The 26,642-nt window shown below is 37.3% G+C and overlaps 1 protein-coding gene across 2 annotated transcripts in view; it reads left to right on the top strand.

The window, feature by feature from the left end:
• The window catches only part of LOC128656660 (uncharacterized), a 110,895-nt gene that overhangs the window by 60,711 nt on the left and 23,542 nt on the right, over window positions 1-26,642 (top strand). For both annotated transcript variants that reach the window (XM_053710683.1, XM_053710684.1), the window contains 2 exons: window positions 416-528; window positions 1,343-1,490. In XM_053710683.1, coding sequence (XP_053566658.1) covers window positions 416-528; window positions 1,343-1,490 — 261 coding nt within the window. The remainder of the gene's footprint in view (window positions 1-415; window positions 529-1,342; window positions 1,491-26,642) is intronic.

Genomic DNA, 26,642 nt, shown 5'->3' with positions numbered 1-26,642 from the left:
CATTATCTTTATTTTGGGTTAAGCACTGCTGGTCTGAATATTATTTTTATGGGTTTCGTTAGGGCCGCGTGCTGATGGTGATTTTATTGAACAAAGCGGGCAGTGACCTGAAATAGTTTGGGAACCACTGATCTAGATAATATAAGATATGAATCATTTAATAGTTTTTCAGTCTATTCTACGCACTCACTAAGAATGGAACGGGTCAGTAAGGTAACACACCCTTTTTAAGATGGTAAAAGAGAGAGAGGGCATTTTTGGCCATTCTCCCATAGGGAACTCTCAGTTGATTGTAACATCATTTTGTGCCAGGTAACATAATTTAACTTTCTGTTTAAAGTATTTTCTTCTGTATAAACCACTCTTTTGAAACTGCCCTGAAAAGCTTTAATATAGATGGCTTTATATTTTCTAGACACACTGGTGAAGATTTTTAAAGAAAAGGGGCTCTCTCCTATGGGTTTAAAGAGTTTTGTTCCTCATTTAACCTTCATGAAGCTATCAAGGGCACCAAAGCTTCGTAAACAGGTGAGCTATGTTTACTAATTTGATGTACTTCACTAGAAAATAATATACATTGTTTATAAAATGCAAGGCTCAGAATATTGTCTGTGAGTGTTTGTATTTATTTACTTCTGTTATAACATATTCTGATTTCCCAATTACTTATAACAATTAGATTAACTGTTGAATCGTTTTTCTGGCCCTCAGGCCTTTGCGGAAGATGGTTTTAAACTTCCAACTCTACATTTTAACACCAGCAAGTTCATTTGTATACATGTAGTAAGGCTACAACTGAAATTACAAATAATTATTTTTTTATGTAAACAATAGTGTGTTCCTTTTTATTTTACTTTATATAAAAGCTTTATAGTTCAGCAGTAAGCGTTAGCCCGTTCTTCCAAAAACTCCTAAATATTTGAATATTGACTTTTTCCAATAACAATTTACAATGAAAAATACAAGCTATGATGTTTATGTTCTCTTATTTGAAGTATTTTACAATTAGGCTTATTAGTCTTATATACACAGCTATGTATCATAATAATTTCATACTGGGTCATTTACTATGATTATACCCTTCAAGAAAACCTGGTTTAGCATAATAAGGTCTGTCTATATCTATCTATCTATCTATCTATCTATCTATCTATCTATCTATCTATCTATATATATATATATATATTATATATCTAAAAACATTTTTTAGATCAACATTATGTTACTTGTTTTTATATAGTATAATATACCAAAATATAAGAGATATATTAGCTAATGGAAGGTACTTGATTTTGTCTCGGTATTTAGCAATTAGTTTACAATAGGTTTTTTTTCTGTTAAGGGGCTGAAAAAAATTGACCCTGGCCTCTATGAGAGCTTCAATTATCATAACTTTGGAGATGAAGTATTTCATCAAATTGATCTGTGCTCTATGGTAAAGAAAAGACAACCGAATGGCTATTATCACACTGAAGCAACAATTTATTTTGGTAAGTTAAAAATAAGTAATCAGTGTTTAATAGAATTAAGCGTTCTTATCAAATCTACTTCTTAGTCTAATGTTATGCTTTGACTAAATATGAATGAATTCATTATTAATGGGATATTACGTTCAGTCTACTGAAATGTGTAGTTTTGTTTGTGCCTAAAAAAGATTAAAATAGTGAAAAAAAAGTTACTGCTATATTATTTCAGCTATTCAAAAGTTCTAAGGATTTGAAATGGTTGAATCCAGTTTCCATTGATAAGAACATGCTCACATCAACATTCACTGATTCAAATAGTCTTCTCTTTATTTATGGCCACAAATGTAAGCTTCTGTCTTTGTTGCAAGTTTTGGAGATAGTTTGTCCTGCTTATGATTACTATTACTGTGGACCTGTTGAGTCATTTGTTCTTGCTGGACATTGATGTTGTAAGAGGTTACGTTTTTATCTGGTTTAGTATTGTAGTAAAACCCCTTAAGATGCTCAGTCCGTGTAGTAAACACACGTGAACACGTCTGCCCTCTTCAGACATCATCTACTGGGGCTCATTTTTGTTTCAAAAGTTTGTTTTCTTTTTCAAAAACATTTATGCAAAAATACCATGGAATGGGACACAGAAACGTAAAAAAGGATGAAATAGGAGGGTAATAATGCAATCAAACAAGGTACATAAACTAGATGTACTTAATATCCAGATATAATCTAAATCCTGATGGACATAATTAAAGAGATGGTAGTTTGCGTCCAGTAACATAGTAACAGTATATAGTGTTAGTCATAAGGATTATATGGGCCTAATGGCCTGAGAATGGTATTGTATAAAGTATAAACTTCCAGTAGCAAAGGTAATCAGCAATATATAACCACAGAAATAAGAATATAATAACAGTAAAACTAACAATAAGTGAGGCTGCCTCAAGAAAGAGATACAATAAGAGAAGCAAAAAAAGCTTTTTAGAACAAAGATTAGATATAGTCCTTCTATTGTACCACAATTCTAAATTCTTCCTGAGTGTGCAGGCTCAATTTGGTTTCAAGATTCGGTGTAAGTATGGGAGGAGACCCATATTAGCTGTTACAGTCTCCCAAAAGAATTCCGTTTATGGAAAAAATAATATATACCAGTAACAGGGAGTAGGACTCTTCGCACAGATATTCAGTATTAAAAAAGTGTCACTCTTTTTCTGGATTTCCGTTTCTGTTTCAGATGTTTATATACTTGCATATTGCAGCACCAAGCCGGATTTCCCGCAATGTTATTGGCTAAGAGGTGGAAACATCACCTCTCTGCCAGATAGAGAAAATAGCGTTCTGCCGGTGGGCTACCTTAGCAGCTCAGTGCAGTGATCGCTTGGAATAAATAAAGGAGCTTTCAGCATGAAGTATTTTATACTTCATGAATGAAAGTCCCCTTTATTTGTTCCAATGGTAAATTCTAGCGTTTCACAAACACTAGGATTGACTTTCACTTTAAATTTCCTAAAAGTATTAACCCAAGCCTCCCTGGGAGAAAGAAAGTCTTGCAAGCACAACGTTTATACAGTATGTAATTTACAGCAAAAGACTGCAAAATAAATAATGAATGTATATTGCAATATTGTTTCACTTGCAAGAATTAAATATTTTATGCGTTGTTGAAATGTCAAGTTCAATGGTCCTTTTAAAAAATGTGTTCATTTAAGTATCTGTGAGATTTAGACTGTGGAGTTTGTCTTCTGTATTTAATATGCCTTTCATTTACACATTACAAGTTCTGGCATTTATTTTTACACTGCTAAGTGAGGTCTTTTCTGAGTGTACAGGTATACCTCACGTTACAGCGCTTTACTTTACAGCTCTTCGCTAATACAGCGCTTTGTGGCGCTGAAGTTCAACCTCCAAGGATTTTGAAACAGTTCTGTAATCATCGTGAGATTGCGAGAAAAGTGACTGGCACCATTTTGTTATGCTTAGTTCACTTTGTTTACAGCATTACAGTGCAATTTGTGTCTCAGTTTTATAGTCTGGCAATATGTACAGGTACAGTATTTATTGAATACTGTGCTGTGCTAGTGTTAAACTAAACATAGCACTATTGCACCCCTAATATATGTTAGTTCAAACATTTTTTCAAGTTTTTAAACACACTGGCAAGTGAAAAGAAAGCTAAACCTGCCTTGTTTCACTTTAAGGCGGTTTTCACTTCGCTCCGGTCCCTAACCCGCTGTATGAGCGGGGTATACCTGTATATGCCCTAACCCGCTGTATGAGGGGGGTATACCTATATATGCCATAACCCGCTGTATGAGGGGGGTATACCTGTATATGCCCTAACCTGCTGTATGAGGGGGTATACCTGTATATGCCCTAACCCGCTGTATGAGGGGGTATACCTGTATATGCCCTAACCTGCTGTATGAGGGGGGTATACCTGTATATGCCCTAACCCGCTGTATGAGGGGGTATACCTGTATATGCCCTAACCCTCATACAGCGGGTTAGGGCATATACAGGTATACCCCCCTCATACAGTGGGTTAGGGCATATACAGGTATACCCCCCTCATACAGTGGGTTAGGGTATATACAGGTATACCCCCTCATACAGCAGGTTAGGGCATATACAGGTATACCCCCCCTCATACAGCGGGTTAGGGCATATACATATATGCCCTAACCCGCTGTATGAGCGGGGTATACCTGTATATGCCCTAACCCGCTGTATGAGGGGGGTATACCTGTATATGCCCTAACCCGCTGTATGAGGGGGGGGTATACCTGTATATGCCCTAACCCGCTGTTTGAGGGGGGTATACCTGTATATGCCGTAACCCACTGTATGAGGGGGTATACCTGTATATGCCCTAACCCGCTGTATGAGGGGGGGTATACCTGTATGTGATCATTAGTCCTGATTCATCAAGCAAGATAGATGTTTGAATAGAGATGAGAAATATCATTTACTGTATTTGAGAAATTTGTTAGTATGTTTTTGTCACAGTAACATCCATTTTATTATAATGATGGCATACAACCAATCTTCTCTTTTTATATGTTATATATATTATAAAGTAGAGGCTGCAGACAATATTCAGAGTGATATGTCTGTCTAGATTCCCCACTTCAAAATAAAGTTCCTTAGGTCATAGGTCTCATATTTTGTGCATCAAGATTCTCCAGTTCATTGTGAAAGTTTGAACAATATCCTAGTAAAGGCTGTGGTAAAGAAGTCAGCAGTCAGCTCCCAGACTGTTCAGTCTCCCAATAAAGAAAAACATTTTGTTTCTGGAACATCTATTCATTAACTCCTTGACTGCTAGAGTGACTATATTATAACTGTAATATGTGTAATACGTCACTTACATATGATATAAAGTAGAAGTCCAATTTGTTATATTTTGTGGACTATATAGACTCTGTATATAGCACAAAATTGCAGTGTATGCAAATATGTGGAACTTAAAGGGACAGGTTACCCAAAAACTTTCTCTCCTTTAATTTGTTCCTAATGATCCATTTTACCTGCTGGAGTGCATTCGATTGTTTACAAGTAGCTCTATAGCCTTTATATTGGCATTATAAAAAGCTGAAGTTTCTATACCTAGGTATAGGCTATTGAGAAACTATGTTAACACAGGCAGCGGAAAAAATTACACTCTCAGTGGGAGGTGAAAGAGATACAACTCTAAAAGTTAATTTTCAATTGTTCTTTCTAAGTATTGTAAGAAAGGGAAGCAGTTTAGTTAGAGCCTATTTTGATATAACAATTCATGGGGAACACATTTAGGGAAAAAAGATTTTTACAGTGGACTGTCCCTTCAACAAAAGACAAAACAGGTTAACTTCTTCATTGTGCCCTAGATAAGCCCATCTTTCATTTAGTCTTTCTCCCAAATCTCATTAAGAATAGAACAAGCAGCCAATGTCTGTGTGTAAATCTAGATGGCATGAAAAAACTTTTATCTAAATAAATTTCTTCTGGCAAAAAGTAATTTAAAATGAATGTAATAGAGCAAATGTATTTCCTACTATTGCATATTGGATGATAATGACAACTCCTACAGATCCACTGCTGAAGAGGGATAGAGATACTGTATGCAATAAAAAAAAATGTAATATTTTTTTTTTTTTAAATGCACTTCTTTACATGAAAAATGAAGTTCATTTAGCACTCCCCCTAATATATTTCTCCTAATTGCATTTAGAATAAATCCATTTCTGTGCTTGTAAAATGTAGTCATGTGGAGATGTGCATAAGTAAGATACAGTTTGTTTACCTTCCTATTTGTAAAACTACACAACTAAGCAAATATGAACTCAGGCAACAGGTGTTTTGCCCAGATGGTCATTTCCCAAGTTTCCTTCAAACCTAGGGGAAGAGTGTGCTGTTGCCAACTGTATACATAGATCAAAGTATGATCTTAGGAATAATAAATCAATGAGGAACTTATTTGAAATACTAGCAACGGGCACAATTTCAAAAGAGCTTACAATGAATTCTAGCTTGTGCCAAAACACCACCAATACAATCAAAGATATAGTTTTTGTAATTGAAATCATCTCTTAATATCCTGTTCGTCAGGCATCTGGTCACATGTACATAGTAGACCAGCTGTTTAATTTGCAGGAATAAGAACAGACTTTGGACAGTACAGTAAAAGTGCTCAGCTCTCTGTAGTCCCTGACTTATTACTCGTTTCAACAAAACACATTGGGGAGTTACCATATCAAATATTACTAGCTATCTATGCTAATTGGGTTCACCCAGTAGACATACAATTTCTCTAGAGAGGGGGAGAATAACATTAAGATTAGTAAGAAGAATTCATTGTGTTTCTTTGAGTTTATAGGAAGATACATAATATAAGTTTAGGTTTGGTTATGCAGAGCCTTTGGGGATCTGCATAGGAGATCTGTTTTAACATAGTAACATAGTAGATAAGGTTGAAAAAAGACCGAAGTCCATCGAGTTCAACCTATACAAATCTAAAACTTACAAAAAGCTCCAGTTAAGCTTAAATAACCCCACTAAAAGGTGACCCATTTAATACTAGCAATCATATCCATGAATTTTGTTTATTTACAGAAATGTATCCAGACTATTTTTAAATGAATCTAGGGTATTGGCATTCACTACCTCCTTTGGTAATGAGTCTTGTTTGGATACAGGTGTAAGAGGGTAAACTGTGGTACTGTTAGTCTTCTTCAGTTTGACTTAATTTTAAAGGGACAGTTAATCATAACCGCTTCAATTTGATCCCAGTGATCCGTTTTACCAGCTGAAAGTGTATTGAATTGTTTACAGATAGTTAATTTGCCTTTATATTGGCATCTGAAATAGCTGATTTTGCCTGTGTTATCCCTACCTACACTGAAAGTTCCTATACTTAAGTAGAGACTAGATGCGGAAGAAATTACACTCCCAGTGGGAGGTAGGAGAGATGAGAAATAAAATGTTAATTTTCAATTGTTCTCTCCAAGTATTGGGCTTTGGTATACAGAGATAATATAAACACGCATGTGTTTGTACATAAAGTGATGCAATAAGGAAATCTGATTTTTATGGGTTGTGGTTTCAAAGAACTGACCCCCAGCTATTTCATATACAAAAATAAACCAAAATAAGGCAATTTGTATGCATTTTTTACTCTGCAGCTAGTATATCAAGTAATTGGAAGCACATTAAGGGATGTGTAAAACAATTTTACAGTACACTGCCTCTTTGAGCTGATGTTTTGAGACCAGTTCTTCTGCTCTACATAGTTTAAATGTAATATCCCATTAGTAATGAATTTCTTGCTGTGTTGTCACATTTAATACTAAGAATGATGCTTATGGTTAAGTAAACTGAAATATATTGTAATAAAGGAAAAGTGCATGCTAACCATAGAACCAGAAGAAGATAGATGTATAAAAAGCATTTGGAACAATTGAGTTGTTATTTTTCTGTTGTAAGTAATAGAATTTATTCACATTGCTCTTCTGAAGTCTTATAATATTTTGATCTGTTGCCCAGTAAATAAAAACTTGATGCTGCTATATTTTGTGCGTGAAATTAGCTCTCTCTTTGAAACAATTGCCTTAGATGTGTGATCTCATTAATCAGCCAATCAAATATGTTCTGAATTGCCAGAATATAAATATTTCAGTTTCATGCTGATTTGGCACTGGATACAAACTCTATCAGTCTCTCTCTTTTTCTTTGGATCAGCAGTTCATGAGAAAAAAGCTTCAATGCATTAAACCCCAAAAGGCTAAAGTCTCATCAAATTGTAATACGTTACATTTGTTCTGACAGCGGAGTTGCAGTCATCTCATTTAGGGCCTGCTTATCAAAAGCTCGTCGAAATGGATACAAATTACGCAAACATATTTGTTTATCATAATATATGTGTCTCTCCTTCACATCCAGAACCTGCATAGTGAGTAATAGGTCTAAATCTTGGATTGTTTCTGATACAAATTCAACCATAATATATAACTGTTTTGTGCTATAGATGCAATTGCTCTTGGGCAGATATGTAATGAATGGATAGCGGTAACCACATGTTAGTCTTTCATCATGGTTGACTGAGGTACATAAGGTAACACAGTTGTCAAATATAATTACAGGTGGAATGACTAATCACTTGTAGTGTGTTTAAATATTACAGTTACTTTTTATTTATTTTTACAAAGTTTTTATGTAGTAGATAAAGCCAACCTCTGTTAAATCGTTTTCCCAAAACTCAAAAAGTGTAGAACTGGAAGCCATTATTGACATAATAACAAAGAACTTCCTGGAAGGCATGGTAGCCACATAATTTAGAACTCTTTTGGACTTGGTGAGATCTGGCGGCCCATATGCTCTGAACATCAAATACTGGAACCATTCATTTCAGTGGGAGTGTTTCTGTTGGACTCTCGTGCCATAGAAAAAAGTTTTGAAGAGCTACCCAGAAAGCATGGCCTATCTACTAATAGCTGTGAGAAGAAGAAAGGATTGTGTAGATTAACGACGACTATGCATGAGGTGAAAACAGCTCAGCTAGTCTTCTTATTTCCACAGTTACTGGTGTTCTAATAGTTTGTAGGAGGTGACAAATCTGGCTTCAAACCTGCTGTGCAAAAACTTGCTCGAACCTTCACATTCCAGTGTAAATAGGGGCGGCATCATGGAAATTTAGATCCTCTTATGCCAGCACAGTATTGTGGATTTCTTCGCTGCAACAAGTATCCTCTGATATTTGCTAATCAGAGTTGTGACAGAAGTGATGGACGGCCACAGAAACAATAAATAAACTGTGCTACTAGAACTAGCCAAGACTAAAAGATCCCACACAACCAGTGCAATAAATACTTTATGCAATAACCAGTGCGGCATTTTGTTGTCTGTAAACTCTTCCAAAACCCCTTAAATAATTTTATTTCAGGTGGCTGCTCGGTTTGTCTAGGACCTTGCTACAGGTAACCACTTCTAAGCATTTGCTGAAGGTGTACTCTTTCTAGGACTAGGTAGCCTCTGCATCACCCATTACCCGTACTAAAAGCAGCAGACATTTTGGCACATTATAATATGCGCTTTATTGGTCTCATTAACCTCTGATATACAGTTTTAATGATTTTACTTGTACGATTACTGAAGCTATCACCATTTTACAGAACAGCAGTATACTTGATGAAAATGAGTATCTCTAATGCATCTTAGCAGCCAGCTTGCATAGTTCTAGTTTTTACGTAGCTGTACTCATAATATATAGCGGGTATATTTTTACTTTTAAGTTGTGTAGATTAATTTTACTGTCGCTTTCACAGCCTGTTGTTTGTGAGATGGGGTTTACAGTTTGATGAATACATTAAGCCTTATTTTTTCTTGCATGTTAAAATGAATGAGAAGTCACAATCTATTCATCTTAATCTTGTTGTAAACATAGCTTTATGTTTCTCTCTATGGATAAAGCAACACTATTATTATTATTCCAGCGTATGAATGTGAATATTTAAGTTTAATTCTTAAAGGGGCATGAAATAAAAAATGTTTCAGTCATGATTCAGATGGAGCATACAAATTAATATTACGTTTCCAGTCTAACTTGCTTCTTACTTTTAGTATTCTTTGTTGAAACGCAGGTAGGTAGGCTTAGAAGCACGTGTCTGGATCAATAGATAGCAGCATATTTGTTGTTAAAGTCAATGTTAAATATTTGCAAGGGCATTAGAAGGCAGCAGTGTTAGCTGCCGTTTAGTGTTTCAGACATGTGTACGTTACCTACTTATGTATGCGCTTCAGCAAAGAATACCATGAGAGGAAAGTTAACACAAATATGTTTTTTAAAACAGTTTTCTCTATCTGAATAACAAAAGACAAATGTGGGGGTTCATGTTACAACACATTTATACACAATAATATTTTGCTGTTTTTTAAAATGCATTAAAAATGTTTTCAAGATGAAACTCTCTTCTTGACGGTTTGAAAACCTGTAATTTGGATAATTAGCCAGGAGATGGCAGCAGATCCTTGATTTCTGTTTATACAAGAAACAAAATAATGTTACAATGCAAAATTTATTTGTATGTGGAATATTTTGCTGTTGAATTTTAAGGAATATAAAAAGTAAAATTAAAGAATCTCTATATACAGTAGAATTTAATAACAAAAAAGACAATGCAGTAGAACGTAGTTTGAATTTGAAATGAGCAGTAGAATATTTTCTGTCAAATATCAAAGTTTTTCCAATTCCCCACTGAATCATGTGACAGCCATCAGCCAATCACAAAATGCATATACATATATACTGCGCTTATTTGCACATGCTCAGTAGGAGATAGAGCCTCAGAAACTGTGCACGTTTTGATAATGGAAGTATATTGTAAAGTGCTTTTTTAATATAAAAAAAAACAAAGAGAAAAATTTAGAGGGCGCTATGGTTTAGCTAAAGATATCAAAGATTATCCTCAGATACATTAATATTCGTGTTGTGATGTATTAAATAAAAAAGGACCTCAATATAATATGCAGAGTTTGTAAAATCCTTACATTTTAATGTAAATAAAAGCAATCAGAATGCAGATTATGTATGTAAGTTACCTTAATACATTTATGTTATTATCCAATCTTATCGAATGTGTAATATTACAATCTCATACCACCACACAAAAACAGAGCAAAAATATTGCCACTTTAAAAAGACATTTTAAACATTATCCACTTGGGACTCAGTGAGTTATTAAGGTGTCTACGTAAGACTTTGTATTGTGATAGAGGAAAGGTCGTTATGCCTCTTAAGGGAGCCAACGTTTGTATACTGTCTCTTAGTGCCGAGTCTCCTTTTTCAGGGTGCAGTCGTTAGTATCAGTAATGTTAGCATACAGATTTTACTGTGAAATTGCGTGTCCGCTGTCCCACTTATTTGGTGACATTCGGTAACAATGTTTACCTGCGTGAGCTATGCTCTCAGCTTCTATTTCTTACCGCAGTACTTCAAGCGTGTGTTTGGCGTCTTGCCAAGCTCCTCTGTAGCGGTCACGTGACTTGATCTTACGTCACAGCTTCTGTATAGCGGTTTTTCTTAGAGCTGATTTTAGATACAAAGTTTCTCTTCTGGAAATATAGCAAACTTAGGTAGAAGGTTGCAATATAAATCTCCTTGCACTTAGTGCTTATAGCACGCAAGTTATATCGGTTGTTGCATAGGTTATAACCCGGGTTATTTGCTAATATCCTTCAATGTCCCAATGATTTAAACACTGGATCAGATGTTGTTAGTATAGTAGTGCTAATCCTTTAGCACAATTATATGTCAGCCTGTGTACCATCAACGCGTTTCACCCTGCAATGGGCTTTTTCAAGATAGAATCCAGGCATGAATAGACACCCTTTTAAAGGTCCTCAAAAGACTCCATTGGTTCAGATGATTATTGGCAATTTATTAAGGTGGTTTACTTCAGATACATTTCTTTAAACACTAACGGCTAGATTTAGAGTTTTGTCGGTAAAGACCCGCGTAGCTAACGCTGCTTTTTTTCCCAACGCACCCTTCCAACAACGCTGGTATTTAGAGTTGTCTGAGGGGCTGCGTTAGGCTCAGAAAAGGGAGCGTTGAGCCTAATGTAGCTCCACTTCAACCCTCAATACCAGCGTTGCTTACGGTAGCGGTAAGCTGGAAAAACGTGCTTGTGCACAATATCCCCATAGGAAACAATGGGGCAGTTTGGGCTGAAAAAAAAACCCTGCAAAAAAGCAGCGTTCAGCTCCTAACGCAGCCCCATTGTTTCCTATGGGGAAACACTCTCTAAGACTGCACCTAACACCCTAACATGTACTCCGAGTCTAAACACCCCTAACCTTACACTTATTAACCCCTAATCTGCCGCCCCCGCTATCGCTGACACCTGCATTATATTATTAACCCCTAATCTGCCGCTCTGGACACCGCTGCAACCTACATTATCCCTATGAACCCCTAATCTGCTGCCCTTAACACCGCCAACCCCTATATTATATTTATTAACCCCTAATCTGCCCCCCCAACATCGCCGCTACCTTACCTACACTTATTAACCCCTAATCTGCCAACCGGACCTCGCCGCCACTATAATAAATGTATTAACCCCTAAACCGCCGCACTCCCGCCTTGCAAACACTATAATAAATAGTATTGACCCCTAATCTGCCCTTTCTAACATCGCTGCCACCTACCTACAATTATTAACCCCTAATCTCCCACCCGCAATGTCGCCGCTACTATAATACATTTTTTAACCCCTAAACCTAAGTCTAAACCTAACCCTAACACCCCCTAACATAAATATAATTTAAATGAAACAAAATAATATTCCTAAAAATAACTAAATTAATCCTATTTAAAACTAAATACTTACCTATAAAATAAACCCTAATATAGCTACAATATAACTAATAATTACATTGTAGCTATTTTAGGATTTATATTTATTTTACAGGCAACTTTGTATTTATTTTAACTAGGTACAATAGCTATTAAATAGTTAATAACTATCTTCAGGGGGTTAGCGATATGTTTTTTTAAGGGGGATTTGGGTGGGTTAGAGTAGGGGTATGTGGGTGGTGGGTTGTAATGTTGGGGGGGTATTGTTTTTTTATTTTCAGGTAAAAGAACTGATTACGTTGCGGCAATGCCCCGCAAAAAGCCTTTTGAAGGGCTGGTAATAGAGCTGATTACCTTGGTAGTTTAGAATAGGGTACGGAATTTTTTATTTTGAGGGGCTTTTTTATTTTATTAGGGGGCTTAGATTAGGTGTAATTAGTTTAAACTTCTTGTAATTCTTTTTTATTTTTTGTAATTTAGTGTTTTATTTGTATTATAGAATAGTTTATTTTATTGTATTTTATTTTAGGTAATTGTAGGTAATTTATTTAATTAATTTATTGATAGTGTAGTGTTAGGTGTATTTGTAATTTTGTACTTATTTTAACTAGGTAGCTATTAAATAGTTATTAACTATTTAATAGCTATTGTACCTAGTTAAAATAAATACAAAGTTGCCTGTAAAATAAATATAAATCCTAAAATAGCTACAATGTAATTATTAGTTATATTGTAGCTATATTAGGGTTTATTTTATAGGTAAGTATTTAGTTTTAAATAGAATTAATTTAGTTATTTTTGGGAATATTATTTCGTTTCATTTAAATTATATATATGTTAGGGGGTGTTAGAGTTAGGGTTAGACTTAGGTTTAGGGGTTAATAAATTTATTATAGTAGCGGCGATGTTGCGGGTGGGAAATTAGGGGTTAATAATTGTAGGTAGGTGGAGGAGATGTTAGGGAGGGCAGATTAGGGGTTAATACAATTTATTATAGTGTTTGCAAGGCAGGAGTGCGGCGGTTTAGGGGTTAATACATTTATTATAGTGGCGGCGAGGTCCGGTCGGCAGGTTAGGGGTTATTAAGTGTAGTTAGGTTGCAGCAACATTGGGGGGGCAGATTAGGGGTTAATAAATATAATATAGGGGTCGGCGATGTTAGGGGCAGCAGATTAGGGGTTCATAGGTATGATGTAGGTGGCGGCAGTGTCCGGTCGGCAGATTAGGGATTAAATTTTTTTATTATAGTGGTGGTGATGTGGGGGAGGGCCTCGGTTTAGGGGTACATAGGTAGTTAATGGGTGTTAGTGTACTTTGTAGCACAGTAGTTAAGAGCTTTATATTCCGCCGTTAGCCCATAAAGCTCTTAACTACTGACTTTTTTTGGCGGTAGGAGTCTTGTCGGTAGAGGGTCTACCGCTCACTTCTCCCAAGTCTCCAAATACCAGCGTTAGGCAGATCCCATTGAAAAGATAGGATACGCAATTGGCGTAAGGGGATCTGCGGTAGCCTGGAATCGCGGTAGGGAAGTGAGCGGTAGACCCTTTCCTGCCTGACTCTAAATACCAGCGGCCGGCCAAAAGCAGCGTTAGGACTCCTAAAACAGAACTCTAAATCTAGGTGTAAGAACATTAAAAACATTAAAGGTGGTATGCTTATATATTGCACAATTTTGGCTATTCCTCTGTGGTATTCAGGTAATTATATTAGTGCCATAGTGATTCAGATCATATTCACTTGACATAAACGTCATTGCTTTATCTTAGTAAGGCTCTACAAATGAAAAAAATACCTCAATAGTTATACAACTTTCTTATATTCTTATAATTATTATATATATCCTATTAGGATTACTTTTTTCATAGAGCATATTTAGATATCTAAAGGTCTATAATCATCTCTTCCCAAAAAATGTTATAATTTTTGGAGTTTTTATTATTTAGGATTAGGTCTTATATATACATATAGAGATTTTGTAGACTCCATTGGTTCAAATAATTATTGGTAATTTATTGAGTTGGTTCACTCCAGATATATTTCTTTAGACACTAAGAACATTAAGAACATTAAAGGTGCTTCTATCAATTGACTTGAATTGATATATTCTATCAATTGACTTCGCTTTCGAGACTGCTGTATTAATGATATCTTCTCCATATCCCCTTGAGCTTAATTTCTCTATTAGGGTGATGGCTTGATTTTCAAAAATCTTCTATCCTTGAGAATTTTTTTCTTATTCTGATACATTGTCCCATGGGTATGTTCTCTTTCCATCTGCTAAGATGGCAGCTCTCTGCAAGAATATAATTGTTGGAATCAACATCCTTAAAATGAGTTTTTGTTTCTATCTTGTTATTTACTACCATGAGGTCTAGATCTAAGAATGGTATCATTACTGTACTATAATTGTATGTAAAAATCAGTCCTTTATTGTTATTATTCATGTTGTTAAATAGCTGTACTAGTTCTGTCTCAGGGCCTTTCCAAATTAGTAGGAGGTCATCAATATATCTCTTGTAGAGTTTTGCACAATAGCTATAGCCAGAGAAATTTTTTTCAATCCCAATCTCCCATGAAGAGATTGGCATAGCTTGGTGCAAACCTCGTACCCATGGCTGTTCCTTCTATTTGAAGGAAATATTTGCCTTCAAATGAAAAATAATTATTCTCCAGAATAAAATTAATACTTTTAAGAATAAATTCAATTTGCTCTTTGGACATTGTGAGGTATTTCTTCAAATATTTATCTACTGATTTTATTCCCATTTTTTGATCTATAATACTGTGAGAAGAAGAAAAGATTGTGTAGATTGACGCATGAGGTGAAAACAGCTCAGCTAGTCTTCTTATTTCCACAGTTACTGGTGTTCTAATAGTTTGTAGGAGGTGACAAATCTGGCTTCAAACCTGCTGTGGAAAAACTTGCTCGAACCTTCACATTCCAGTGTAAATAGGGGCGGCATCATGGAAATTTAGATCCTCTTATGCCAGCACAGTATTGTGGATTTCTTTGCTGCAACAAGTATCCTCTGATATTTGCTAATCAGAGTTGTGACAGAAGTGATGGACGGCCACAGAAACAATAAATAAACTGTGCCACTAGAACTAGCCAAAACTAAAAGATCCCACACAACCAGTGCAATAAATACTTTATGCAATAACCAGTGCTGCATTTTGTTGTCTGTAAACTCTTCCAAAACCCCTTAAATGATTTTATTTCGGGCGGTTGCTGGGTTTGTCTATTTTTACTTTTAAGTTGTGTAGATTAATTTTACTGTCGCTTTCACAGCCTGTTGTTTGCGAGATGGGGTTTACAGTTTGATGAATACATTAAGCCTTATTTCTCTTGTTAAGTGTATCCAATCCACGGATCATCCATTACTTGTGGGATATTCTCCTTCCCAACAGGAAGTTGCAAGAGGATCACCCACAGCAGAGCTGCTATATAGCTCCTCCCCTCACTGCCATATCCAGTCATTCTCTTGCAACTCTCAACAAAGATGGACGTAGTAAGAGGAGAGTGGTGTATTATAGTTACTTTTTTAACTTCAATCAAAAGTTTGTTATTTTAAATGGTACCGGAGTGTACTGTTTCATCTCAGGCAGCATTAGAAGAAGAATCTGCCTGTGATTTCTATGATCTTAGCAGAAGTAACTAAGATCCACTGCCGTTCTCACATATTCTGAGGAGTGAGGTAACTTCAGAGGGGGAATGGCGTGCAGGGTTTCCTGCAATAAGGTATGTGCATTTAACATATTTCTAGGGATGGAATTTGCTAGAAAAATGCTGCTGATACCGGATTAATGTAAGTTAAGCCTTAAATGCAGTGATAGCGACTGGTATCAGGCTTATTAATAGAGATACATACTCTTATAAAAGTGTAATATAAAACGTTTGCTGGCATGTTAATCGTTTTTATATATGTTTGGTGACAAAACTTATTGGGGCCTAGTTTTTTCCACATGGCTGGCTTGTTTTTTGCCTAGAAACAGTTTCCTGAGGCTTTCCACTGTTGTAATATGAGTGGGAGGGGCCTATTTTAGCGCTTTTCTGCGCAGCTAGAATTACAGACTGAGACACTCAGCTTCCTTCTGCATGATACAGGACATCTCTGAAGGGCTCAAAAGGCTTCAAAAGTCGTGTTTGAGGAGGGTAACAACCACAGTAGACTGTGGCAGTTGTTGTGACTGTTTTAAAAACGTTTTTGTCATTTATTATTCCGTTTTTGGTATTAAGGGGTTAATCATCCATTTGCAAGTGGGTGCAATGCTCTGCTGACTTGTTACATACACTGTAAAAATTTCGTTAGTGTAACTGCCTTTTTTCAATGTTATTTCAAATTTTGTCAAAATTTGTTTCTCTTAAAGGCACAGTAACGTTTTTTATATTGCTTGTTAACTTGCTTTAAAGTGTTTTCCAAGCTTGCTAGTCTCATTGCTAGTCTGTACAAACATGTCTGAAACAGAGGATACTTGTTCATTATGTTTAAAAGCCATGGTGGAGCCCCATAGGAGAATGTGTACTAAATGTATTGATTTCACCTTAAACAGTAAAGATCAGTCTTTATCTATAAAAGAATTGTCACCAGAGGGGTCTGTCGAGGGGGAAGTTATGCCGACTAACTCTCCCCACGTGTCGGACCCTTCGCCTCCCGCTCAAGGGACGCACGCTAATATGGCGCCAAGTACATCAGGGACGCCCATAGCGATTACTTTGCAGGACATGGCTGCAATCATGAATAATACCCTGTCAGAGGTATTATCCAGATTGCCTGAATTGACAGGCAAGCGCGATAGCTCTGGGGTTAGACGAGATACAGAGTGCGTAGATGCTGTAAGAGCCATGTCTGATACTGCGTCACAATATGCAGAACCTGAGGACGGAGAGCTGATTCAGAGATTTATAATTTTAAATTTAAGCTTGAGAACCTCCGTGTATTGCTTGGGGAGGTATTAGCTGCTCTGAATGACTGACACAATTGCAGTGCCAGAGAAATTGTGTAGGCTGGATAAATACTATGCAGTGCCGGTGAGTACTGATGTTTTTCCAATACCTAAAAGGCTTACAGAAATTATTAGTAAGGAGTGGGATAGGCCCGGTGTGCCCTTTTCCCCACCTCCTATATTTAGAAAATTGTTTCCAATAGATGCCACTACACGGGACTTATGGCAGACAGTCCCTAAGGTGGAGGGAGCAGTTTCTAGTTTAGCAAAGCGTACCACTATCCCGGTTGAGGACAGTTGTGCTTTTTCAGATCCAATGGATAAAAAATAAGAGGGTTACCTTAAAAAAATGTTTATTCAACAAGGTTTTATTTTACAGCCCCTTGCATGCATTGCGCCTGTCACTGCTGCGGCGGCATTCTGGTTTGAGGCCCTGGAAGAGGCCATCCATACAGCTCCATTGACTGAAATTGTTGACAAGCTTACAACACTTAAGCTAGCTAACTCATTTGTTTCTGATGCCATTGTTCATTTGACTAAACTAACGGCTAAGAATTCCGGATTCGCCATCCAGGCGCGTAGGGCGCTATGGCTCAAATCCTGGTCAGCTGATGTGACTTCAAAGTCTAAATTACTCAACATTCCTTTCAAGGGGCAGACCTTATTCGGGCCTGGTTTGAAAGAAATTATTGCTGACATAACTGGAGGTAAGGGTCATACCCTTCCTCAAGACAGGGCCAAATCAAAGGCCAAACAGTCTAATTTTCGTGCCTTTTGAAACTTCAAGGCAAGTGCACCAACTTCCTCTGCTTCAAAACAAGAGGGAACTTTTGCTCAATCCAAGCAGGCCTGGAAACCTAACCAGTCCTGGAACAAGGGCAAGCAGGCCAGAAAGCCTGCTGCTGCCTCTAAGACAGCATGAAGGAGCGGTCCCCTATCTGACAACGGATCTAGTAGGGGGCAGACTCTCTCTCTTCGCCCAGGCGTGGGCAAGAGATGTTCAGGATCCCTGGGCGTTGGAGATCATATCTCAGGGATATCTTCTGGACTTCAAAGCTTCTCCTCCACAAGGGAGATTTCACCTTTCAAGATTATCTGCAAACCAGATAAAGAAAGAGGCATTCCTAAGCTGCGTACAAGATCTCCTTGTAATGGGAGTGATCCATCCAGTTCCGCGGACGGAACAGGGACGGGTTTTATTCAAATTTGTTTGTGGTTCCCAAAAAAGAGGGAACCTTCAGACCAATTTTGGATTTAAAGATCCTAAACAAATTCCTCAAAGTTCCGTCATTCAAGATGGAAACTATTCGAACCATTTTACCCATGATCCAAGAGGGTCAGTACATGACCACAGTGGACTTAAAGGATGCCTACCTTCACATTCCGATTCACAAGAATCATCATCAGTTCCTGAGGTTTGCCTTTCTAGACAGGCATTACCAATTTGTAGCTCTTCCATTCGGGTTGGCTACAGCCCCAAGAATTTTTACAAAGGTTCTGGGCTCACTTCTGGCGGTTCTAAGACCGCGAGGCATAGCGGTGGCTCCTTACCTGGACGACATCCTGATACAGGCGTCAAGCTTTCAAATTGCCAAATCTCATACAGAGATAGTTCTGGCATTCCTGAGGTCGCATGGGTGGAAAGTGAACGAAGAAAAGAGTTCTCTATCTCCTCTCACAAGGGTTTCCTTCCTAGGGACTCTAATAGATTCTGTAGAAATGAAAATTTACCTGACGGAGTCCAGGTTATCAAAACTTCTAAATGCTTGCCGTGTTCTTCACTCCATTCTGCGCCCCACGGTGGCTCAGTGCATGGAAGTAATCGGCTTAATGGTAGTGGCGATGGACATAGTGCCATTTGCGCGCCTACATCTCAGACCGCTGCAATTATGCATGCTCAGTCAGTGGAATGGGGATTACACAGATTTGTCCCCTCTACTAAATCTGGATCAGGAAACCAGAGATTCTCTTCTCTGGTGGTTATCTCGGGCCCATCTGTCCAAGGGTATGACCTTTCGCAGACCAGATTGGACAATTGTAACAACAGATGCCAGCCTTCTAGGTTGGGGTGCAGTCTGGAACTCCCTGAAGGCTCAGGGTTCATGGACTCAGGAGGAGAAACTCCTCCCAATAAATATTCTGGAGTTAAGAGCAATATTCAATGCTCTTCTATCTTAGCCTCAGCTAGCAACGCTGAGGTTCATCAGATTTCAGTCGGACAACATCACGACTGTGGCTTACATCAACCATCAAGGGGGAACCAGGAGTTCCCTAGCGATGTCAGAAGTCTCCAAGATAATTCGCTGGGCAGAGACTCACTCTTGCCACCTGTCAGCGATCCATATCCCAGGTTTAGAGAACTGGGAGGCGGATTTTCTAAGTCGTCAGACTTTTCATCCGGGGCAATGGGAACTCCATCCGGAGGTGTTTGCTCAATTGGTTCTCCGTTGGGGCAAACCAGAATTGGATCACATGGCGTCTTGCCAGAACGCCAAGCTTCCTTGTTACGGATCCAGGTCCAGGGACCCAGATGCGGCACTGATAGATGCTCTAGCAGCGCCTTGGTTCTTCAACCTGGCTTATGTGTTTCCACCGTTTCCTCTGCTCCCTCGTCTGATTGCCAAAATCAAACAGGAGAGAGCATCGGTTATATTGATAGCGCCTGCGTGGCCACGCAGGACCTGGTATGCAGACCTAGTGGACATGTCATCCTTTCCACCATGGACTCTGCCTCTGAGACAAGACCTTCTAATACAAGGCCCTTTCAATCATCCGAATCTACTTTCTCTGAGACTGACTGCATGGAGATTGAACGCTTGATCCTATCAAAGCGTGGCTTCTCCGAGTCAGTAATTGATACCTTAATACAGGCACGAAAGCCTGTCACCAGGAAAATTTACCACAAGATATGGCGTAAATATCTTCATTGGTGTGAATCCAAGAATTACTCATGGAGTAGGGTTAGGATTCCTAGGATATTGTCCTTCCTCCAAGAGGGTTTGTACAAAGGATTATCAGCTAGTTCTTTAAAGGGACAGATTTCTGCTCTGGCTATTCTTTTACACAAGCGTCTGGCAGAAGTTCCAGACGTTCAGGCATTTTGTCAGGCTTTAGTTAGAATTAAGCCTGTGTTTAAACCTGTTGCTCCTCCATGGAGCTTAAACTTGGTTCTTAAAGTTCTTCAAGGGGTTCCGTTTGAACCCCTTCATTCTATTGATATCAAACTTCTTTCATGGAAAGTTCTTTTTCTGATGGCTATTTCCTCGGCTCGAAGAGTCTCGGAGTTATCTGCCTTACATTGTGATTCTCCTTATCTGATCTTTCATTCAGATAAAGTTGTTCTGCGTACAAAACCTGGGTTTTTACCTAAGGTGGTTTCTAACAAGAATATCAATCAAGAGATTGTTGTTCCATCATTATGTCCTAATCCTTCTTCAAAGAAGTAACGTCTTTTGCATAATCTAGACGTAGTCCGTGCCTTGAAGTTTTACTTACAGGCTACTAAAGATTTTCGCCAAACATCTAACCTGTTTGTTGTTTACTCTGGACAGAGGAGAGGTCAAAAGGCCTCGGCAACCTCTCTTTCTTTTTGGCTTCGGAGTATAATCCATTTAGCCTATGAGACTGCTGGACAGCAGCCTCCTGAAAGAATTACAGCTCATTCTACTAGAGCTGTGGCTTCCACCTGGGCCTTTAAAAATGAGGCCTCTGTTGAACAGATTTGCAAGGCTGCAACTTGGTCTTCGCTTCATACTTTTTCCAAATATTACAAATTTGATACTTTTGCTTCTTCGGAGGCTGTTTTTGGGAGAAAGGTTCTACAGGCAGTGGTTCCTTCCGTTTAAGTTCCTGCCTTGTCCCTCCCATCATCAGTGTACTTTAGTTAGGTATTGGTATCCCACAAGTAATGGATGATCCGTGGACTGGATACACTTAACAAGAGAAAACATAATTTATGCTTACCTGATAAATGTATTTCTCTTGTAGTGTATCCAGTCCACGGCCCGCCCTGTCCTTTTCAGGCAGGTCTAAATTTTAATTAAACTACAGTCACCACTGCACCCTATGGTTTCTCCTTTCTCGGCTTGTTTCGGTCGAATGACTGGATATGGCAGTGAGGGGAGGAGCTATATAGCAGCTCTGCTGTGGGTGATCCTCTTGCAACTTCCTGTTGGGAAGGAGAATATCCCACAAGTAATGGATGATCCGTGGACTGGATAACACTACAAGAGAAATAAATTTATCAGGTAAGCATAAATTATGTTTTTTTTCTCGCATGTTAAAATGAATGAGAAGTCACAATCTATTCATCTTAATCTTGTTGTAAACATAGCTTTATGTTTCTCTCTATGGATAAAGCAAAACTATTATTATTATTCCAGCATGTGAATGTGAATATTTAAGTTTAATTCTTAAAGGGGCATGAAATAAAAAATGTTTCAGTCATGATTCAGATGGAGCATACAAATTAATATTACGTTTCCAGTCTAACTTGCTTCTTACTTTTAGTATTCTTTGTTGAAACGCAAGTATGTAGGGTTAGAAGCATGCACGTGTCTGGATCAATATATAGCAGCATATTTGTTGTTAAAGTCAATGTTAAATATTTGCAAGGGTATTAGAAGTCAGCAGTGTTAGCTGCCATTTAGTGTTTTAGACATGTGTATGTTACCTACTTATGTATGCGCTTCAGCAAAGAATACCATGAGAGCAAAGTTAACACAAATATGTTTTTTAAAACAGTTTTCTCTATCTGAATAACAAAAGACAAATGTGGGGGTTCATGTCACAACACATTTATACACAATAATATTTTGCTGTTTTTTAATATGCATTAAAAATGTTTTCAAGATGAAACTCTCTTCTTGACGGTTTGAAAACCTGTAATTTGGATAATTAGCCAGGAGATGGCAGCAGATCCTTGATTTCTGTTTATACAAGAAACAAAATAATGTTACAATGCAAAATTTATTTGTATGTGGAATATTTTGCTGTTGAATTTTAAGGAATATAAAAAGTAAAATTAAAGAATCTCTATATACAGTAGAATTTAATAACAAAAAAAGACAATGCAGTAGAACGTAGTTTGAATTTGAAATGAGCAGTAGAATATTTTCTGTCAAAGTTTTACCAGTTCCCCACTGTATCATGTGACAGCCATCAGACAATCACAAAATGCATATACATATATACTGCGCTTATTTGCACATGCTCAGTAGGAGATAGAGCCTCAGAAACTGTGCACGTTTTGATAATGGAAGTATATTGGAAAGAGTTTTTTTTTTTTAAACAGAGTGGAATTCATATAAATCAAATTGATTTCAATCACAATTTAAATCACAAGTCAGTAAGACTGATTTATATCGATTTAAATAATGGTTTTTATTTTTATGTTGAAATAATTCTTTATTGAGTTTTTCAAAATACAAAAAGAAAAGAAAAGGAGAGATGTAAAACAATCCAATATAAACGATCCATTCTTGGATCTACCCATTGACAGAAAAAGGCGTGGGCCCTCAAAGATAAGAATCATTATATAAATCTACAAGTTACAAAAGCTGGTTTGTGAATTTCTAAATCAACTAATCTATCAAAGGGTCACATACCCCTCCATTTGCGTCCCTGAAAATAAATGTAGTTAGTACCTCAAGGTAAAGGACATGAAATACAAATACAATGACTAAATCATATCACTTCAGCGAGGTACAGGTCACTGCCTGACTTTTAGAATATACCAAAGAAAAAGATTGAAGGAAGGAGAAAAAGGATATAGTAAAACTAGTGAGAGAAAGAAAAAGTGAATTACCAGGAAAGAAAAATAAGAAAAAGATAGTGATATTGGATGCTTATCTGAGTATCTCTTCCACGTTAATTCCCCGCCTTCGGACCACCGGAACTAGTATGTCTGTCATCACAAGAATAGCTTCTCGTTCTCATCTCTTCCTCACCTTAAGTAGTTTAGTCTGTTTGTTAGTCCGGTGCCTTGTACATTATCCAGTGGAACCATGTGTTCTGGAAAGTTGTCTGGGTATCTTGTATGTAAGCTGCTTGTTCATACATATTATAAAAATGTGTTATCTCATCTCGTGTACGTGGACCTACCCTCCAGTGACGCGCTATGCATATTCTAGTGGCTGTACATGTTATTTTAATAAATTGGTTTATATAGTTGTTACATTTCTTATATATATATCAGGACTCAAAAATTCTGAAGCTACTAGCCAGTCCAAAATGTTACTTGCCACTACCGATTCCACCCACTACCCACCCACACCACACCCACTACCGATTCCACCCCCTCTTTACAAATGTTTAGCCATTGCGGTACACCTTATAGTGTGGTAATTTTTAACATTGTTTTTATTTTATACCATAACAAATTAAATAATAATACATACTGTAAAAAAATAACAGAAATAAGTGCATAGCACTTTGCAACACTAACTAGAGGTTCTGGGGAAGACAACAGCTGGGTAGAAAAACAAAGTTGTTGAATTGAGAGAATGCAGAGAGAGCTGACAGTCATGGAAGGTCAAAGCAGACCCAGAGACTTTTTCTTTTAATTTAAATTTGTATTTTTCCGTTTTCTCTCTTAACTCTCTTTCTCCACTCCCTCCTCTCTTCGATCTCTCTTTTTACCCTCTCCCTTCCCTCTTAGACCATATCTCTCTTTACACTTTTTCTTTCCCCTCTCTCTTACGTTCTTCTCCACCTTTTCTAGTCTCTCTTTCTCTGCTCCCATTTACCCTCTCAGTAGTAACAGTCTAAGCACTAATGAGGTTTCTACAGCCCTAGAAGAATAATATATTCATGCACTTTTGTTGATATATAATATCTGCTTAGATAATATTTTTAGCACATAGCTCATGTTTGTCAGTGCTGCAATAGGAGTGTGCACTCTGCAAATGCAATGTGCTAACTTGCTACTTACAACACGCCACCAAATTCTGACCCTACCATCTGAATGTCGCAGCTGAAATCGAGACTCATCGGACCAGGCACCGTTTTTCCAATCTTCTATTGTCCAATTTTGGTGAGCCTGTGCGAATTGTCGCCTCAGTTTCCTGTTCTTATCTGATAGGAGTGGCACCTGGTGTGGTCCAATCTGCAACAAGGCTCGGCGTGTTGTGCGTTCAGAGATGGTATTCTGCATACCCTGGTTGTAATGAGGGGTTATTTAAGTTACTATTGCTTTTCTATCATCTCGAACCAGTCTGTCCATTCACCTCTGACATCAACAAGGCAATTTCGTCCACACGACTGCCGCTTACTTGATATTTTCTCTTATTTAAACCATTCTCTGTAAACCGTAGAGATGGTTGTGCGTGACAATCCCAGTAGATCAGCAGTTTTTGAAATACTCAGACCAGCTTGTCTGGCACCAACAACCATGCCACATTCAAAGTCACTTAAATCCCCTTTCTTGCCCATTCTGATGCCCGGTTTGAACTTTAGCAAGACGTCTTCACTACATTGAGATGCCTAAATGCGTTGAGTTGCTGCCATGTGATTGGCTGATTAGCAATTTGTGTTACCAAGCAATTGAACAGGTGTATCTAATAAAGTGGCCGGTGAGTGTATTGTATATTGCAATTATGTTTTATTTTTATTAATGAATGTAATTTTTTTATGGGTAATAACATTTGAGTTTGCCTAAAGACACTAACGGCAAGATTACGAGTTTTGCGGTAACAGGGGTGCGGTGCTAATGAGCCTTTTTTTTCACCTCTCCCTTAAGACAACGCTGGTATTACAGGTTTTTTTAAACCTGGCGTTAGCCGCAAAAAGGTGAGCGTAGAGCAAAATTTAGTTCCACATCTCACTTCAATACCAGTGTTGCTTAAGTCAGCGGTAAGCTGGCTAAATGTGCTCATGCACGATTTCCCCATAGGAAACAATGGGGCAGATTCAGGTGGAAAAAAAAACTAACACCTGCAAAAAAAGCAGCGTTCAGCTTCTAACGCAGCCCCATTGTTTCCTATGGGGAAATAAAATTTATGTCTACACCTAACACCCTAACATGAACCCCGAGTCTAAACACTCCTAATCTTAGACTTATTAACCCCTAATCTGCCGCCCCCGACATCGCCGACACCTGCATTATATTATTAACAATTAAAACACACCATTAAAACATATTTACTAAACATAATAAAACTACTCAAGAAAATATATATATATATATATATATATATATATATAAAAAAATAAAAAAAATATATATATATATATAGTTTTACAGTCTAAGGACACACCACTTGAAATTTAAACTAACACATAGGCCATTTTTATAAAGATTAAGATCATAAAAACCAAGCGATCACATTAACATACCAAGCTGATTAAATATAATAGTATTCTAAAATAAAATATATATATATTTGACAAAATCACCACTTAGTTTTACAGTCTAAGGACAAACAACTTGAAATTTTAAAATTCCTACAATAATTATAAAAATTCATACAAGATGGCTAATCTCTCATCAGATAATACTAATATCCACAAAAACTAGAAAAGTATTGGTACAACACACTCATTGGATCATACAGCTCTTTATTATATTTTTACAATACCCACTATCTGGTTATTGTAGCCCACAGATAACAAATAGAAACATTCAAACTAGAGTCAAAAGATTCACTTAAATTTATATTCTCTTTTGGCCCATCTAACTTTTATTTCACTAATTTTTATTTCACTAATTTTTATTTCACAATTGGCCCCATTTTATGGTTAAAATATCCATACAACGATAGGATTTTTCCTACTTTAATTCCGATTGACTGATAGAATGGATGAAGATAGAAGATGCCGTCTGGATAAAGACTTCTGCCGCTTGGAGGACCTCTTCTGGCCAGATTGGATGAAGACTTCTGCCCCTCTGGAGGTCCACTTGTGCCCGGCTGGGTGAAGACGTCTCAAGGTAGGGTGATCTTCAAGGGGGTAGTGTTAGGTTTTTTTAAGGGGGGATTGGGTGGGTTTTAGAGTAGGGTTGGGTGTGTGGGTGGTGGGTTTTAATGTTGGGGGGTATTGTTTTTTTTTTTTTTTTTTTACAGGTAATAGAGCTGATTACTTTGGGGCAATGCCCCACAAAAAGCCCTTTTAAGGGCTATTTGTAATTTAGTATAGGGTAGGCTTTTTTATTTTGGGGGGCTTTTTTATTTTATTAGGGGGATTAGAGTAGGTGTAATTAGTTTAAAAAAATGTAATTATTTTGTATTTTCTGTAATTTAGTGTTTGTTGTTTTTCGTAATTTAGTTTATTTAATTTCATTGTAGTTAATTGTAGTTAGTTTAGGTAATTAATTTAATGATAGCGTAGTGTTAGGTGTAATTGTAATTTAGGTTAGGATTTATTTTACTTGTAAATTTGTACTTATTTTAACTAGGTAGTTATTAAATAGT

This window comes from Bombina bombina, chromosome 4, assembly GCF_027579735.1.
Source record: "Bombina bombina isolate aBomBom1 chromosome 4, aBomBom1.pri, whole genome shotgun sequence".
Lineage (NCBI taxonomy): Eukaryota > Metazoa > Chordata > Amphibia > Anura > Bombinatoridae > Bombina > Bombina bombina.
Note: the sequence above shows the minus strand (reverse complement) of the source record. Positions and strands in the feature narration are given on the sequence as shown.